This window comes from Cetorhinus maximus, chromosome 12 (assembly GCF_964194155.1).
Source record: "Cetorhinus maximus chromosome 12, sCetMax3.hap1.1, whole genome shotgun sequence".
In the NCBI taxonomy this organism is placed as follows: Eukaryota; Metazoa; Chordata; class Chondrichthyes; order Lamniformes; family Cetorhinidae; genus Cetorhinus; species Cetorhinus maximus.
The window spans coordinates 85,270,423-85,288,149 of record NC_135890.1 but is presented as its reverse complement, the minus strand read 5'-3'; the positions used below and the strand labels follow the sequence as shown (position 1 = coordinate 85,288,149).

General features: G+C 43.6%; 1 protein-coding gene across 1 annotated transcript; it reads right to left on the bottom strand.

The window, feature by feature from the left end:
- Positions 1-3,133: 3,133 nt before the first annotated feature.
- On the bottom strand, positions 3,134-17,656 carry spring1 (SREBF pathway regulator in golgi 1). Its single transcript, XM_078554035.1, has 5 exons — positions 17,375-17,656; positions 6,119-6,275; positions 5,736-5,887; positions 4,947-5,060; positions 3,134-4,282 (listed from the first exon to the last, which is right to left on the bottom strand). The coding sequence occupies exons 1-5, from the start codon at positions 17,483-17,485 to the stop codon at positions 4,199-4,201; spliced, it is 618 nt and encodes a 205-aa protein (XP_078410161.1). The 5' UTR covers positions 17,486-17,656; the 3' UTR covers positions 3,134-4,198.
- Between the last annotated feature and the right edge of the window lie 71 nt (positions 17,657-17,727).

Here is a 17,727-nt window from a genome sequence, read left to right as displayed (position 1 = left end):
GCCTGATGGCACAGAAGCGGGCACTGTGTGGGGTGCTAAAACATGTTTTTGGTTCAGAGGTTTCATTGAACTGACTTTTATTCTGTGAGGAATTTCTACCTCTGAGCCACACCTGACCTATAGGCTTCACCCAGTCAGTTAGGGGGTGCGCAGATGTTACAAATTGCACAGGTCTGCCGTAAATAGGCTCTTGGATTTGGTTGCAATGGTCCTTCTCCTAATGGGACCTCGCATCCATTAAAACCAGGAGTACACTTTTAATACCCATTATCGAGTTAAACTATGGCATGACTGGAGGATCATTATAGATCCCTCACATGATATATGATCTTGCATGTTGCTACGTGAATTCTGTCATTTTATAGGTTGACTGAAAAGTATCCTAATGGACTAGGTTGACTCTGAAAAACCCAACTGATGTATTTTATATGAAATATGAATGAACAGAATAATGTCGCAGCACCTACATCGTCTGTCCAACGAAACCCCCTGCCAGATGTAATGAAAACCCAGTGCCAGCATCAAGATGCAAATGACTCTGTGATGTGCGCGTCGACTTCACATTGTCTCAAAGCTTATGCATTATTCAGAAGTAAGCTGTTTATGATGGCTGAAATGGCTGGCCCATTCGGTATTCCATCCAGCAGCCAACCTAAGCAATTTAAAAAGCTTCTGTATCTCTGGGAGTTAACCCTTCATAAGTTGAAATCTACCATCATAGCAATATCAGAACAATTAAACTAAAATCTCTACTAGGCTGAGTAGGTAACAAGCAGAAAATGTTGTAGCAAGTTAACAGACAATCCTTTTCCTCTTTGTCTGAAATAGCAGCCGCTGCTTTCTGTGCCCTTGGAAACAGTTTTGGAGGTTGGCAGCCAGGAATATAGCAGAAAACTCCATTGGGTCAGCTCCCTGACCGTGTCCTGCCTCCAGACGAATTTCCTGGGGCCATGGGATTCAGCAACCAGCTCCATGGAAGTGGGCAGTCATTCAAGGGACTTAAAGCCTTACTTAATAACCATTTTCCCACAACGATGGAACTTTCCAGGTATCAGACAGTATTCCCGCCGCCCCCCCCCCCCCACAGCCCCCCCACCCCCCCCCCACCCCCCCCCCGCACCCCCCCCACCCCCCCCCCCACACCCCACCCACCCCACCACCCCCCACCCCCCCCCCCACCCCCCCACCCCCCCCCCACCCCCCCACCCCCCCACCCCCACCCCCCCCCCCCACCACCCCCCCCCCACCCCCCCCACCCCCCACCCCCCCCCCCCCCACCCCCCACCCCCCCCACCCCCCACCCCCCCCCCCCCCACCCCCCACCCCCCCCACCCCCCACCCCCCCCACCCCCCACCCCCCCCACCCCCCACCCCCCACCCCCCCCACCCCCCACCCCCCCCACCCCCCACCCCACCCCCCCCCCACCCCCCCCCCCCACCCCCCCCACCACCCCCCCCACCACCCCCCCCACCCCCCCCACCCCCCCCCCACCCCCCCCACCCCCCCCCACCCCCCCCACCCCCCCACCCCCCACCCCCACACCCCCCCCCCCCACACCCCCCACCCCCCCCCCCCCACCTGAGCCCAGAGCCTGGCGACGATTTGGGCCTCAGAGCCTGCTCTCTGTGCTCCAGTGACAAAGTTGCAAGACTGAAATGGCCACAGCTGCAGCCAAAAGCATTCTTGTAATGGCTCTAACAGTTCTGGGCTGCCTTTTTTTATGGTATCTTCTACAGCCTTTTGAGTGTCTCCATTTTGAGGAGCTCTCGCACCCACCATCTGCCTCAGCTATGCCGAACTCTTCCAGTGAGGTTGTCGGGCAGCCACTCCTGTGGGCCTTCTCATTGGGCTTCCCTCATCCCTGTTCTGCCTGCCATTCCTAATTGGACAGCAATGTGGAAGAGGCCACCTCACGTAAAGTTGAACTGACGTCCCCACTGCCAAAGTGTGCAGGCTCAGGGCCTGACATCCGCAGGAAAATTCAGCCCAAATTTCTCAGTTGACAGCCTAAAATCAGAATTCATTGCAGGGAGATTTTAAGTACTGAAATTTAGGCTCAGTGTCTTCCTACTATCTTATTTTAGTCAATTCATTCAAATGATCTGGTGAAATTTTCTTAGCACTAAATTCCCACTTTGCTTAATTCAAATCATTAAATGATCAATTTTTGGTGCAAATGAAGAATTGAATTGTTAAACATATGCCATGCTTTCAAAATAACAAAAATCCTTAAAATGAATAAATTTCATTTCTAACAAAAGTTCTTCTTATATTGTTGTTTTGAATATTTGTTTGACTAGAGATTAGAAGTAGCTGATTTACAGTTAAGTATAGCCTGGGAGTGTGAAGTTGGCATTCAGATGATATGGCAAAGGGATGCATTTACAGTGCAATAACTTCCTCTTGCTCCAGCATGGAGAGTGGGACTCCCTGGAGTCAGTAATCTCCCATGGTTTTGGTTTGACAGTACACAGCATGTAAATCTAGTGAGATATCAAACCTAGTTCAAAGTGAAAATGTAGGACCTTCTGGGGCCTTTTTAAACTGGTTGACCTCAGTTTACATGTTTTTAAAGAAGAGATACTCTCACTGTTGGAAGATTGCCCAATGTAAAGAGAACACTCCCTTGGACAACAAGGTTAGCATTCTAACCAAGCAGGAGTTCAGCAATGCAAACATAATTCTGCCTGGCTGAAATCTGAACTGTAGTTACTGGTGTCAAAGCAACAGCCACAGTGGAGGTGCACCCTCAAACATTCTGCGTTATGATAGATGTTAACTCAGCTTGGGAACTTGGTTGGGGAGGGCAAAGAAATAAAGAAACTGCCACAGAATGATGAGTCTGATTGAGAGTTAATGTTAAAAATATTATCCACTACATTTGTTCTTTATTAGGATGTTATTCCATTGCATGACATCAAAAACATACATCTCTCAGTTACATTTACACTCATTCCCATACACAAATTAAGTTAGCTTATATTAAGTTAATAGAAACATTGAATATAAAAGAACAAAAAAATGAAAGCACATGATTTATTCTTTAGCCCTCAGGAAAAAAACTCTCTACATTATAACTTGTCTTTAATGCACAACCATACGAAACAAAAAAAGCACAAACAATGCTGCCTCATATTTTAACATATTTTATTCATTAATACTTTTGGCTCATCTGCCTAGAGACTCTTTCAAATGAAAGAAAATAATGCATGACAAATGCCTTTCAACCTCAAGTATTCATTAAAGGATAGCTTATTTTCTTAAAAACTGAGGTTACTGTAACGAACAGGCTTGTTTTCTCACCATCTAAATGCTACAGGTTTTTATCAACTTCTTTTCTTTCAATACCATTGCCTTATTCAAGAGGTGATCAGGAAACTCAAACAAGCTCTTTTTCTCTTTTGTTTGTTTTATCTATAGTGCAGGAAATGTTCCTTTCAATTTTCATCTTATCTTTCGTGAATTAGTGGGTACAATATTCTTTGGAGCTTGGACCAGAGCTTACAAATGTATCATTTTAATTTTTAGTTTGTGTAGCTCAAATAAGAAGTCACATCTTTACTGAAGGTATGTTCCCAACATAAAGGCAAAAACACATTTTTCATTTAGATTGGAGTGAAGATAGCCTAATCTTAGCAATCTCAAATGCTCGCAGTTTATATTTAACTAAACAATTCAATTTTGCTGCATCAAATATCATGCTTTACTGGTATTCAAAACAGGACTACCAACCTTAACGTGGTTCCATCTATCATATGATCATATTCCTTTATGAATAGGTAAGACATATTCAAGCAAGCAGAAAGCCTGAACTACTCATAAATCAACTGTTGTGTACATCTTTGTTTTGATAAACATATGCATATATTTACATATCTTGCACAAATTAATTTCCAAATATGCAAATAAACTGTAATTAGTGTAGCTGATGATTCTTTAGTTGCTGGCAGTTGTCTGCAAAGGCTGCAATATTGAGCACAGCACTAATTACACATTTTGGAAGAGTATTGTTTTGCATTTGGTCACCTTGATTGCTGCCATCAAGACAGTTCAAAAGTTGAAACAAAATAAATATTAAATAATGATGTAAAAAACAAAGTTACTGTAGTTTCCTCATATTTTAACAAAACTTCTGCAATCCTTCCACAGTGAGGTTTGTACAAAGTTTGGTCATGACGGCTATTTTAACAACATAGGTTAAAGTGGAAGCAGCTCTGGCAGATCTTCTCCATAGCAATATTTTGCAGCAGGATCTCTGTAGTTATTTTCATGTTGAACACTCTGCAGGTGGAAAAATAATTCACATTAGATGGGAAAATATATTCAAAGAGGAAAGCCTGAAACAGGATCATCAAGATGTCTACTTGAGCAGTATTGTTTTCAAACAACATTAGTCCATGGAGACTAGTAGCGTTGCACCAAATACCTGCAACCAGTGAAGCCATGAGCAGATTGCAAGGATCAGCTCAGAAAATAAAACATGAATGAAGAGCTTATACATTCACATTAGGCATAGTGATATTCAGGCAGTGATGTTGTTGACTTTGGGCATGTTCCTATCGAATACCACCCAATACAAACATAGTTTTCAGCAGTCCAGAGTTCAATTTCAGGATATGAGTCTTTCTACAGAATATATTTGTACAAATGGGCGTTCAAGAAAATTAAAGGTCACTTAGCCTATTTTGATAATGTTGAATTTTTAAAATTGAACACAACTTTAATAAAAGTTAGTTCATGACATAGTTGTCCAACTACAAAAGTATAGCTTGTTTCCCACACATTAGATATAATAAAGTAGAATTGTTAGAAGTCTAGAGATTGCAAAAAATATACTGTTCAAATAATGGAAAATATAACAGAACGGAATGATGCATGGCATTGATTTTTATTGTGTTTTACACTGACTAACTCTGTAGTTGTTTGAAATTAGTTCATTACGAACCTGAGATGATGTTCTGCACTTTGCCAGGCAGAGCTCAAAGTGATCTTCAATTGCTGTAAACAGGTTCTGGAAGGCTTCTGCAGCCCTGTTCAGGAAACGTTCCAATAGAGGTTGCTGAGAATCAGAAACCACAGATTTTAAATGTAGCTCACAATACAATATTTTAAATATTATCCTTTGTGGTACCTTGCTGGGCACATATTGGTTGCCACAGTCTCATACATTACAACAGTGACTATACTTCAAAAGTACTTAATTGTCTGTAAAGCACTTTGGGACACCCTGAGGTCATGAAAGGCTCTATAAATGCAAATCTTTCTTCTTCAAAGTTAATTTCATCTTGTGTGGTATTACAGTTTGCAGTGAATGTCTAATCGAAGTGTTACTTTACAGGAGTGTTCTTCAGGCCAATTGCTGCAAAGCAATATTAATCTCTTACTGGACTAACTATTCAGTTGGATGCAATATTTCTAATTTCTCATGCTGGACCACTATTGTTAACTTAGTAACAGTTTGATCAGGCCAAATACCCTGAGAGCGTTTTTAAACTATTACATACATAGTATTAACACCACAGACACAGGCCATTCGGCCCAACAGGTCGATGCCAGTGTTAGTGCCCCACACTTGCATCCTCACACCCAACTTCATCTAAATCTAGAAGCTGAAGTAGCTGCATTATTCATTTTGAATGTTGACGTACTGAAAGGTTTACTCACATTTTGAATTGCTACATTTTCAATCTGTCAAAAGCCAGATGTTTGTATAGAGGGAGATGCATTTTCTCACCTTATTTGGCTGTAGGCAACAGGAGACACAGTACTCATACACAGTGCAGCAGTCATTGGGCAGGCAGGTATCACATGCATATAATTTTGTGCTAGGTGTGTTTACACTGCAGCAGCCATTCACAAGTAAGTCTTTCCTCTCACACACATAGCCTGCAATAAAATAGAGAAGAAAGGGAAACAATTTAAAATCTCGCAGCAAGTGCAGCTTGTTCTAAATGGAAGACAATGTCACTATGACAAAGAATACACTTTACTCAGAAGAGTATCGACTCTTTAAAACAAAGGAGACTAATATTAAACAACAGACTAGTGAATCTAAAAGATAACGAGCAAGTGTAAGTGCTTGGTAGATGGAAACTAGGTGATGTCACATTTCCTCACCCTGTTCATCTGTAATTAGCAGTTTACCCTGGATAGAGTTTCGACACTGTGTATATAGCCTGCTGCTGTTCCCAAGGTTGAACCGCACTTTCCACACAATCGGTCGCTGGGAACCTCGAAGCTGCAACAAGTTTCGGTCAAGTACTGTTCTTTCCTCCTGAATGCAATGGGGAAAAGAAAAAATTGCTTAGTTGATACAAAAATATCCTAGTACTAATGTGGCTTGCATCATCAGTAACTTCTGCTAAAATAATCTAAGTACTCATTTAGCATTTGGTACAAGAAAAGTTACACTTGAACTGAAAAGCTTGAATGAAAGCATTTGAATTTACAGTGTCTTTCACAACCTCGGGGCCAAAGCACTTCACAGCTAATGAAATAATTTTGAAGTGTAGTCACTATTACCATGGAGAAAAATGCAGCAATCAATTTGTGCACAGCAAATTCCCACAAATGACAATGAAATAAATGATGAATTCAACAGTTTTAGTGATGTCGTTTGAAGGATAACTGTTGGCCAGAACACGGGGAGAACTCCTCTACTCTTCCTTGAATAGTGCCAAGTTGTCAAGGGATCTTTCACAGCAACCTGGATGGGTAGATAGGATCTCATCTTAGCATTTTATCTAAACTAAGGCAGCTCTGACCATACAGTGCTCCTTCAGTGTTGCTCCAGAATGTCAAGTGAAATTGTGTGTTCAAGTGCTAAAGTGGAGCTTGAACCCAAGACCTCCTGATTCAGTGCCAAGAGTGTCAGGATTGAGCCAAGGTCGACACTTAATAATCTGACATTAGAATTCCATATCCTTATATTTCAGTCACTGCTAATACTTCAACCCAGTGTTATCTAGCTCAAAGTAATATCTCAACGTAATTTAAGTGTGGAAGACCAGAATGTATAATCGTACCACTGGAAGATTTTTTTTTAAAAAGGCAGTTCAAGTGAAAAAATAAGGACTTTACACATGCCTACCTTCACACCTTACCTAATTCTGGTGTAGAATAGGGGCAGCAAAATTTAATTTCACAATTCATAACTATTGTGATAAATCGCAAAGCTAAATTGTAATAAATATTTTGCCCAATTTAGCACTTATTTTAACAACAAAATTCATGTATGTTGCATAACTGCAGAAGAATCATGAAATCTAACAAGGATATTAAGTGATTCTATGGTACACCATCACTGTGCTAACAAGTCAACAAATTATCTGGACGGAATGTAGAATTTTCAACATCTGTTACGTATACAACAGATTATAAAAATGCCAGGATGAATAAATGACAATTTTAATTAAAAACCTTTCTTAAATACTACAGATGATTAAAGGACTCATTAAGAGCTTTAGCTATTACCATGATCCATGTATTCCAAATGTTTGGGCATTCCATACATTCACTTTCACAAGAAATTATAATTAAAATACAAACCCAGCAGACAGATACTCACACTTTTCTTGCCAGAATCTTTGCTGATATATTACCTTTATTTTAGTGATGATAGCTTCATTTGTACAGACTGGCTACTGTATTTATAGTGTACATACAAAAATACACCATTCATTTTGAAAAGGGAGGAGCCTATCTAATTTTGATGGCTTTTGTATTCAAATAAGGTACAAGTAAATTTAGTTAAGACTAAATGACAGCATCCGAGGATGAAACCGATCTCTGTTTCTGTTATTACGTTCATGTTACAAGAACCAAATATAACCAAAGGATAGTCACTTCTAAATACATTTTAATGGGTGCAACATTCAGGATTTGGAAACAAAGGCCGTGATCTTAAAAAAAATTGCCACGATCAGTCACTTATCCACCATGTTTGGGTAAAGCAAAGCCCCTCAGCATTCTAATCCCAGCTGCAGCTTCCAAGCACTCTCATGGGCAAGTAACTTGAAATAATACATGAGTTTAAGGAAAAATGGATTTGGCTACGGTAGCCTCCCATCCACCTGCAGCCTGTCCCATTACACTGGCAGATGTGGTGCAACAACAGATGCAATAGTCCCATTATCTACATCTATAAATCCATTTTTATCTCAGGCTAGATAAGTCAATTTGCCTGGAATACATTTTACCAAGTTACAGTTTTTTTAAAAATTGCAACATCTTGTTTTCCTTTTCAAAAATAAATTTAGAGCAACTTTTGTTATGAAATGCATCAGCCACTAAACAGTCTGCAAAAATTCATTCAAATAATTTCAAATTCAAGGTGAATTAATTAATTCTTCAGACATCTTCACACTACTCATATTGTTAACATAAAAGTCTCCACCTTATTTTGAAAAAAACCTAAATACACTCCTTCCAAGACAAAAGCAAAAGACTGTGGATCCTGGAAATCTGAGATGGAAATAGAAAATGATCAACAGAAATACTCCTCAGGTCAGGCAGCATCTGTGGACAGAAACAGAGTTAACATTTCAGTGTGAGAGCGGGCAAGACTAAAAGTGGACCCAGAGGCTTAAAAGAGCACATGAGGGGGTGAGATAGAGAGCAGGCCCAGTGCTGGTGGTGGTAAGGCTCAGTCTGTGGACAGAGAGCACACCCAGTAATCCTGCTACTGGTGGGGCTCAGTCTGCGGCCTGTCCACATTCGGAGAAAATGAAGAGTAACGTCACAGGGGCCAGATAAGTGATTGCTTAGTGAGTATTTTTCTCTTTTATCTTTTAAGAACTGGCACAAATTATTGGTAAGGTTTTATTAGTAGTAAGGTTTTGGAGTAGCAATTGTAAAGCTTATGGGAGTAGTAGCATTTATTAATTAAAATATAAATTAATTAACACATAATAAAGGTGGCAGGGCAGATGTTGTGATGTGACTGTGGAATTGTGACAGTTCCTAAACACCAGTGTGATCCAGGGCAAATACATCTGCAGTAAGTGTCAACGGCTTGAGGAGCTTCGGCTCAGAGTCATTGACCAGGAGGTCAAGCTGCAGACACTGTGATGCATCAGGGAGGGGGAAAGTTACCTGGACACAGTAGGCGGTCACACCCCCTTAGGCTAGGCAGATCTTTAGAGTTGGTCACTGGTCAGGGACAGGGGGGTGCGACGGTGAGTCAGGCAGGTAAGGGGATCCAGCAGGTAGTGATGGAAGAGCCTCAGTCCCTGAATTTGTCCAAAATGTACAATGTGCTTGCTACCTGTGTGGATGAGGAAAAGGGCTGGATGCCTTTCAAGTTGGGGGTGGGGAGCAAAGAGGAATGTGGTAGTGATAGGAAACAGTATAGTCAGAGGGATCGTCGGGCGGGTGCGATGAGTGGGCTCAGGCGCAGCTGGGAAAACGGGTCACCACCCGCGATTTTACGCTGGCTAGCCAATTAACGGACAGCCAGCGTGAAAGGCGCACTGAAAGTCCCAGTGCTGCCGGGGTGGGGGCGGGAATAGGGCGAGCATTGAAGTCAGCATGGGAGCGGGGGAGCATGCAATGAAAAATCCCTGAAGACACAGAGCTGCCTCAGGGAGCTGAAGAATTTTAAAGCCAAAAATAAACATTATAAAATTCAAAAAAAAATTTCCACCCATAAGAATCACTCACCTAAACATATTGATGATAAAAATTCTGCCCAAACATTTTTTTTTAAATTAACATTGGAAACCTCATCCCATCCTTGGTTAGGCCACATTTGGAATATTGCGTGCAATTCTGGTCACCACATTACCAGAACGATGTGGAGGCGTTGGAGAGGGTGCAGAGGAGGTTTACCAAGATGCTGCCTGGTCTGGAGGTTATTAGCCAAGAGGAGAGGTTGGAGAAACTCAGATTGTTCTCACTAGAGCGACAGAGATTGAGGGGCGACTTGATAGAAGTTTACAAAATTATGAGTGGCATGGGCAGAGTAGATAGTCAGAAGCTTTTTCCTAGGGTGGAAGAGTCAATTACTAGGGGACATAGATTTAAGGTGAGAGGAAAAAACTATAAGGGAGATGTGCGGGGCAAGTTTTTTTACGCAGAGGGTAGTGAGTGTCTGGAATTCGCTGCCAGAGGAGGTGGTGGAAGCAGGTACGATAGTGGTGCTTAAGAGGCAGCTTGACAAATACATGAATAGGATGGGAATAGAGGGAAAGGGACCCCGGAAGTGCAAAATGTTTTAGTTGACGGGCAATATGATCGGCGCAGGCTTGGAGGGCCGAAGGGCCTGTTCCTGTGCTGTACTTTTCTTTGTTCTTTATTTGTAACGCAACTGGGACTTGTTCTTGTCCCTTGTCTCTTTGCCCCTGCCTCTGGGACAGTTCTTCGGACCTCTCCCTGTCCCCCTTCTCTTGTCTCTTTCTCTCTGGACAATTCCTGACTGTGGCACTCCACACCTTTCTTTTTTCCTCATGCGCATATGCACAGGACCTAAAGAATTAAAAGCTGCCACTGCATCTCTACTGACCTACCTCATACCTATTTTCCTAGTTCACTTTAGCCAGCTCAATCTTCATGCCCTTGTAATTGCCTTTATTCAAGTTTAAAACACTAGTCTTACACTCACTCTTCTTCAAACTAAATGTGAAATTCAAATCATGTTATGGTCACTGCTACCTGGCATGTGAGGTCATTTACTTTGAGATCATTAATCAATCCTGCCCTCATTGCACAACATCAGGAAAAGAATAGTCTGCAGTCTCATTGGCTCTAAAATGTGTGTTGCTCTAAGAAATTGCCCCAAATCAATTCATCTTCCAGACTACCTTTGCCTTTCTGGTTCGTCCAATTTATATTAGATTAAAATCGATCATATTTATCGCAGTGTCCTTCTTAGAAGCCTCCATTGATTCTTCCTGTATACCCCTTCCTACCGTGTCATTTTGTTAGGAAGCCTATAAACTGCTCCCATTATATGTATATATATTTGCAACTTTACATTTTGTCAACACCCATGTACATACCCATGTGAATTATAATTTCTTCAACTCACACTTCTTACTACTTCTATGTACTGCAATCTGCAAGGCTTCAGCAGAGCTAGAGATAGGCTGCTCAAATCCCTGCCCTGACTATTGGGATACTTTTGGCCTAAGCTCTTGGGTGTGGGGCCAGATTTGGGCATCAGGAGTCGAGGCAACATGACAGGTGCAGACTGAAAGAGGAAATCAGGTGAGGCTGAGAGTCGGAGTGCTTTGAATGGAGTTCCCACTTCCATGTCTCCTTCTGCCATGAACCCTCACCTGGACCAGTGCCACATCACTTGTACCACACCACTGCAGACCACTTTGATGAAGATCAGTGACACATTGTAAACCCACAGATAAGGAGAGTACTCCATCACACTCCTGGCTTGTGCCTTGTAGATGGTGGACAGGTTTTGGTGATTCAGGAGGTGAGTTACTCGCCGCAGAATTCCCAGCCTCTGACCTGTTCCTGTAGCCACAATATTTATATGGCTGGTCCAGTTCAGTTTCTGGTCAATGTCAATGACAACCCCAGGTTGCTGATAGTGGGGGATTCAGCTACGGTAATGCTATTGAATGTCATGGGGAGATGGCTGGATTCTCTCTTGTTAGAGATGGTCATTGCTTGGGACCTGTGTGGTGCAAACGTTACTTGCTACTTATCAGCCCAAGCCTGAATGATGTCCAGGTTTTGCTGCATATGGGCACAGGCTGCTTCAGTATCTGAGGAGTCGCGGATGGTGCTGAACATTGTACGATCATCAGCGAACATTCTCACTTCTGGTCTTATGATGGAGGGAAGGTGATCGATGAAGCTGCTGAAGATGGTTAGGCTTAGGACACTACCCTGAGGAACTCCTGCAGTCATGTCCTGGGACTGAGATGATTGACCTCCAACAACCACAACCATTTTCCTTTGTGTTAGGTATGACTCCAACCGATGAAGAGTATTCCCCCTGATTCACGCTGACCATTAGCCATCTAATCAATGCTCTCCACCTGCATATCCTTCAACCTCAATCGATAAAATTAACAGGTATAAGGAGTGATGTGAAGGAAAATGCTCAGTAAAACATAGTGAAAAGACACAGAGGTTTAAAACACAGGATGAAAGTACAGGAGTAAATGTTCTCACTTTTCCTGACCTGATTAGGTAATTAAGCCACTTCCTATATTATATCCATGACCAGGCACAACATTCCTGCTACTTCCAACCACAGCTACTTCCAACCACACCATGTGATGAGAGCCACGGGTTTCTTCCTCCCATTGCTGGAGAAAGTTCTTTCTCCTCCTCATCCTCACTGCACCCAGCAGGAATTCTAACAAGCTTTCATTAAGTTTGGGTGCTGCCTTTGCTCCAGGTGCATCATTCATCCTGAATACCTCCAATTTCCATTTGTGGACTGTCCCTTTAAATACAGCTGAGATTGCATCATGTGGGTATGAGCGTTCCAGCTGCATAGCAAGGGGTTGCGAAACACAAGTCAAAACCAGTTGGTACAATTGATTTGAGATCATAGATCCCAACCCAAGTTGATTTCTGGGTTTCTCACCCACACCCACATGGAAGCCATTTTCAGATTAATATCAGGGTCTATGTTTCTCTGCACAGTCACATACTGATCAGGATTTACTGTTTCACAGCAACATTGAGGTTGCAGTAGAAATGCATGGTTTATGTGTTCATTCCTGTTGGGGTATATGGAGCAGTCTTCAGTTATCCTATTACCTGTAATAGGTGCGATCAATATGCTGGTGTAGAGGGTGAAGTCAAGTGTGCAGCCATTAATGAACTTTGTACACAAATTGTGAATTTTTAACTCTATTTTCTCTTGTTCGTGACATATTGGTATGCACCAATAAACTTCTTACTAATCAAAAAACAAAGGAAATTCTTGTTTTTTTGCCCAAGTTGTGAACAGCTCAGGCCTTTTTGTTCAAATCTTGGCCATGCCAGGCACTGGACTCTTGTTCTTTTACCTCTAGCAAAACGGCTAAAATCCAGCTGAGCTCAAGGGGAGTAGATAAAAACATAGTACAGAATGACATTCAACCCATTAAACTCACTCGCTTCCATTAAGGATGTATATAAATCATTCTGCTGCAGCCTGTAACCAAACTATTTATTTCATGAGTAAAGTTCTGCAGAAACACTGCTCAATTCCCAAAGGTAATCAAACTTCACATCATTCAAACCTAACTGTAGCCGTCCACAGGCAAACTGTTCTCCATTCCTGCAGCAAGGGCACCATTGTGAAAATCTGATCATCTTGGCGCATATTTAACCCTGTACCATTCAAAGCTGATTATTCTTTCAGTTCCTCCTGAAGTTGATTGACCACATCAGCTGCTATCGGTAGCACTCTGCTCTGCATATCCACTACTTAGATATACATTGCTTCTCATCTCAGATCTCATTTATTTGCTCATTAACCCAGAATCAATATTCTCCATTTCTACATCTAACATTATCTATGCATCTCAGGATTCTGAAGATCTGGATCATGGTCCCAGATTCATTTTTTTCATTTAAAACAAGCTCAGCTCCACAATCTCTCCTTAAAAGAATCCCAGTACAGCATGACATATTTCCAAACCCATTGCAAGTTTTCTTGGTTGTCTGTGGTGTTCACGAGTACTTTTAGTATCCCATAATTTATTTTCAAACATTTTCACCCATGCAGATACCATGCTCTCTGGGATAATTTACAAATTTATACATAACTTCTTTCTTTCAGTGCTAGAAATGGCTTTTGCTATGCTTGGATATAGTTTCTGTGTTGACTTTTAAGAAACAAACATCTGAAACCTGACCTATTCTCACTCTCAACTCTTTAAGGATTCTTGGTGACTCTGTATCTAGCCGTGGATACCCTTAAGACACTTGAGGTTTATTTTCCTTCACAAGTGGCCTCTATGAAGACTGGATGAGAATTACTGGATCTGGAATTTGGCTAGTATATTCTAGTGCTTTTATCCTTTCTCTCAGAAACATCTTTAAACAACAGCAACCTGTGTTTAATATAGAGGCTTTTGGCATAGAAAAATATCCAAAGGTGCTTCAGAGAAGAAATGTCAGGTTAAAATTGATGTCAAGCCAAAGGCAATATTAGGAAGGTGACCAAAAGTCTGGTCAAAGAGGTAGTGGATTTTAAGGAGAGTCTTGAAGGAGAGAGACGTGTAGGTTTATGGAGTGATTTCCAGAGCATACACAGCTGAAGGCACAGTTGCCAACTGTACAGCAAAGAGAGTGGTGGATGCACAAGAGGCCAAAGTTCACTTTACATGTAACAAATTACTCTGGGAGAGAGGTGGTGGCATAGTGATAATGTCACTGGACGTGTAATCCCGAGGCCCAGGCTAATGCTCTAGGTCCTGGGTTCAAATCCTATCATTGCAACTGGCAGAATTTAAATTAAATTAATAAATCTGGAATTGAAAGCTAATCTCAGCAATGGTAGCCATGAAACTATCATTAATTGTTGTAAAAACCCATCTGGCTCACTAGTGTCCTTTAGGAAAGGAAATCTGCTGTCCTTTCCTGTTTTGCATGTAACTCCAGATCCAGAGTAATGTGGTTGACTCTTAAATGCCCTCTGAAATGACCTAGCAAGCCATTCAGTTCAAGGCATTTAGGATGGGCAATAAATGTTGCCATTGCCAGCAATGTCCACATCCCGTGAAAGATTAAAAAAAGTCACTGCTATTATTTACCTGAACGTAGTAAGTCTACATTTGCACATAGTAAGGTATCACTAGTGTTGATTGGGGGAAGAATATTTATCAGGTTATCAGAAGAACTCCTAGCTCAGTTTCATATATTACCTTGAAATCTCTAATATGCACTTACCCCAATGGACAAACTTACAATTCATCGCTTAACAGCTCATCCAACAGTGCAGCATTCATTTAGTATTGCACTAAATTGTCAGACTAGGTTATGGCACACATCCTGAATCGAGCTTGAAACCCAACTTTCTGATGTAACGATGTAATCAATTGAGCCAAACGGATAGTGTAGGGGCTACTGGAAAGATACATTTAACTTTGCACTTACCTCAGTATTTCTATGCATCCCCTGAAATCCGCAGTCTTTAATACAGCCCTATTTTGGATTTCTCTTCATGCTATCCAGAATCAGCCTTTATTTTGCTTCTTATTTTCTTCATCCCTTCTCCAAATCTTTATGTTCACTGCATAGGGCCAATTTCAGCTTGGTTTCTACTGGATTTTTCTTCCTCCAGCACAGGGCCTCTGTTATGCTTGCTTTTGGTCCTACCACAGGGGTCCATTAGTCAGTCTCTCTCTAATTTCTTCTGCCTAGCTCAAGAGCTTCTTTTCCTCTCTTTCTTTCTCTCTCTCTCCATTGTTCTTGCAAAGGATCAGTTACTGACTCTCTTCTGCCTCCAACACTGTCTTTTGCCCCCATTCAAAATTTTGTGTTGCTCTCAGTCTCTTCTACAACCTGGCAGGCTCTACTTGTCTGGCTCCTATTAACATTCCCAGCTGTGGGAAGAGTGATCTAAAGCAGCTGCATTTATTTTTAAGAGTGAAATTATTTGTATAAATAAGTTATTGTTGCTCTAACCAGCCAAGGGCAGATACTGGTCCCAATCACTTATCATTCCTGCTTCATCATTAGAAGCCAAGTTTTCAGCCTCTTAGGCTATGCTCCTTTTCTCACTGCGTGAAAACAGTTCTCCTTACCTTGCCTCTGGTTCTTATGCCAATTGCCTTAAAACTGTATTCTTTGGATACTGATAAAAGAAATGGACTTGGTAAAAGAGCACTATGGATTCAGTATGACATTCAACAATTTACCATTGCTGAATGACTCACCATCAAAATCCTCAAGGTTGCCACTGACCAGAAGCTCAACTGGACCAGCCATATAAATAACTGTTTTTCCAGTAAAGGAAAAGATATGAAAACATACATTTTACAGAGACAGAAGAAGCAGTTAAAGAACATGTCAACAAAGAATTAAGGCCTTGGTCTCCCACAGCAGACACACTGATCATTTTAAACTTCCAGTTGTATTCCCCAAATAAATTTGTGCAATTTATTAATCTTGGAAACCTTCATGTCTTCAAGTCAATAAGACCCTATTAATTAGAAAAATATTTCAATATGGGTTGATGCTTACCCCTCATACCCTGAAGAGTTAAAAACATCTTATATGGGGTCTGGGGAGACATTGACCTGTCTCAAGGTAAGGGCACTGATAGGAATCAGGGAAAGGAGGCACACTAACCTGTCTCAGGGCTCAAGGACTAATTTGGATGGGGGCAAAAACCTATCTCAGGACAGTGGGTTAGAGGATACTGACCTGTCACGGAATATTGGGTCCAAAATTACTGATTTATCTAAGGATAGGGAGAAGTTGGCATTGACCGTTCAGAGTTCAGAAGAGGGAAAAGCACACCAATCCAACTCAGTCAGGAAGAAGGTACTGAGCAGTCTCAGGGACACTGGGGGCAATGATCCATCCCTGGTTTGGTGTAGAGGCACCAATCTGTCTCAAGTCTTTCGGGTAAGGAGGGGGCATAGCCTATCTTAAAGTCCAGGGAGGGGCGGGCAGTGATCTGGATCAGGGTTTGTGCATGGGTCGGGCACCCACCTCTCTCTCTGGGCCCAGCAGGCACACACCTCTCTCTCTGGGCCCAGAAGGCACCCACCTCTCTCTCTGGCAGGCACTGACCTCTCTCTCTCTGGGTCTGGCGGGCACCCACCTCTCCCTCTGGGTCTGGCGGGCACCCACCTCTCCCTCCGGGTCTGGCGGGCACCCACCTCTCCCTCCGGGTCTGGCGGGCACCCACCTCTCCCTCCGGGTCTGGCGGACACCGACCTCCCTCTCCGGGTCTGGCGGACACCGACCGCCCTCTCCGGGTCTGGCGGACACCGACCGCCCTCTCCGGGTCTGGCGGACACCGACCGCCCTCTCCGGGTCTGGCGGACACCGACCGCCCTCTCCGGGTCTGGCGGACACCGACCGCCCTCTCCGGGTCTGGCGGACACCGACCGCCCTCTCCGGGTCTGGCGGACACCGACCGCCCTCTCCGGGTCTGGCGGACACCGACCGCCCTCTCCGGGTCTGGCGGACACCGACCGCCCTCCCCGGGTCTGGCGGACACCGACCGCCCTCCCCGGGTCTGGCGGACACCGACCGCCCTCCCCGGGTCTGGCGGACACCGACCGCCCTCCCCGGGTCTGGCGGACACCGACCTCCCTCCCCGGGTCTGGCGGACACCGACCGCCCTCCCCGGGTCTGGCGGACACCGACCTCCCTCCCCGGGTCTGGCGGACACTGACCTCCCTCCCCGGGTCTGGCGGACACTGACCTCCCTCTCCGGGTCTGGCGGACACTCACCTGTCTCAAGGTGCTGCTCAGGAAGTAGATGAGTGAAAGGCCGAACACCACGGCGAGGACCCAGCGCTTCCTCAGCACCTTGCGCCACACCATAGAGAAACACTGCACCATCGGCTCCACTCTGATCCGCACTACCGACCCCAACTCATTGCAATCGCCAGCTCCCGATCAGCGATTCGCTCGGCTGGATCCGGCCGGCCCCGGCCACCGCCGTCGAGCCAGCGCTGCCCCCTCCGCTCAAAAACAAGAGACAAACCGGGCATGCAATCCCGCCCCGGGACTGCCGTCCGATTGGGCCGCTGTCGCCGCTGGGCGTTCGGTTCTCTACATTGATTGGATAGCCTAGCTGCCAA

Excerpts from the sequence above, each read along its gene's own strand:
- spring1 (XM_078554035.1), bottom strand. The coding sequence starts at position 17,485 with ATGGTGCAGTGTTTCTCTATGGTGTGGCGCAAGGTGCTGAGGAAGCGC. Across the intron at positions 6,276-17,374 it reads TGAGCAGCACCTTGAGACAG|GAGGAAAGAACAGTACTTGA; the intron begins GTGAGTGTCCGC and ends CATTGCATTCAG. Across the intron at positions 5,061-5,735 it reads GTTGCCTACAGCCAAATAAG|CAACCTCTATTGGAACGTTT; the intron begins GTGAGAAAATGC and ends TCTGATTCTCAG.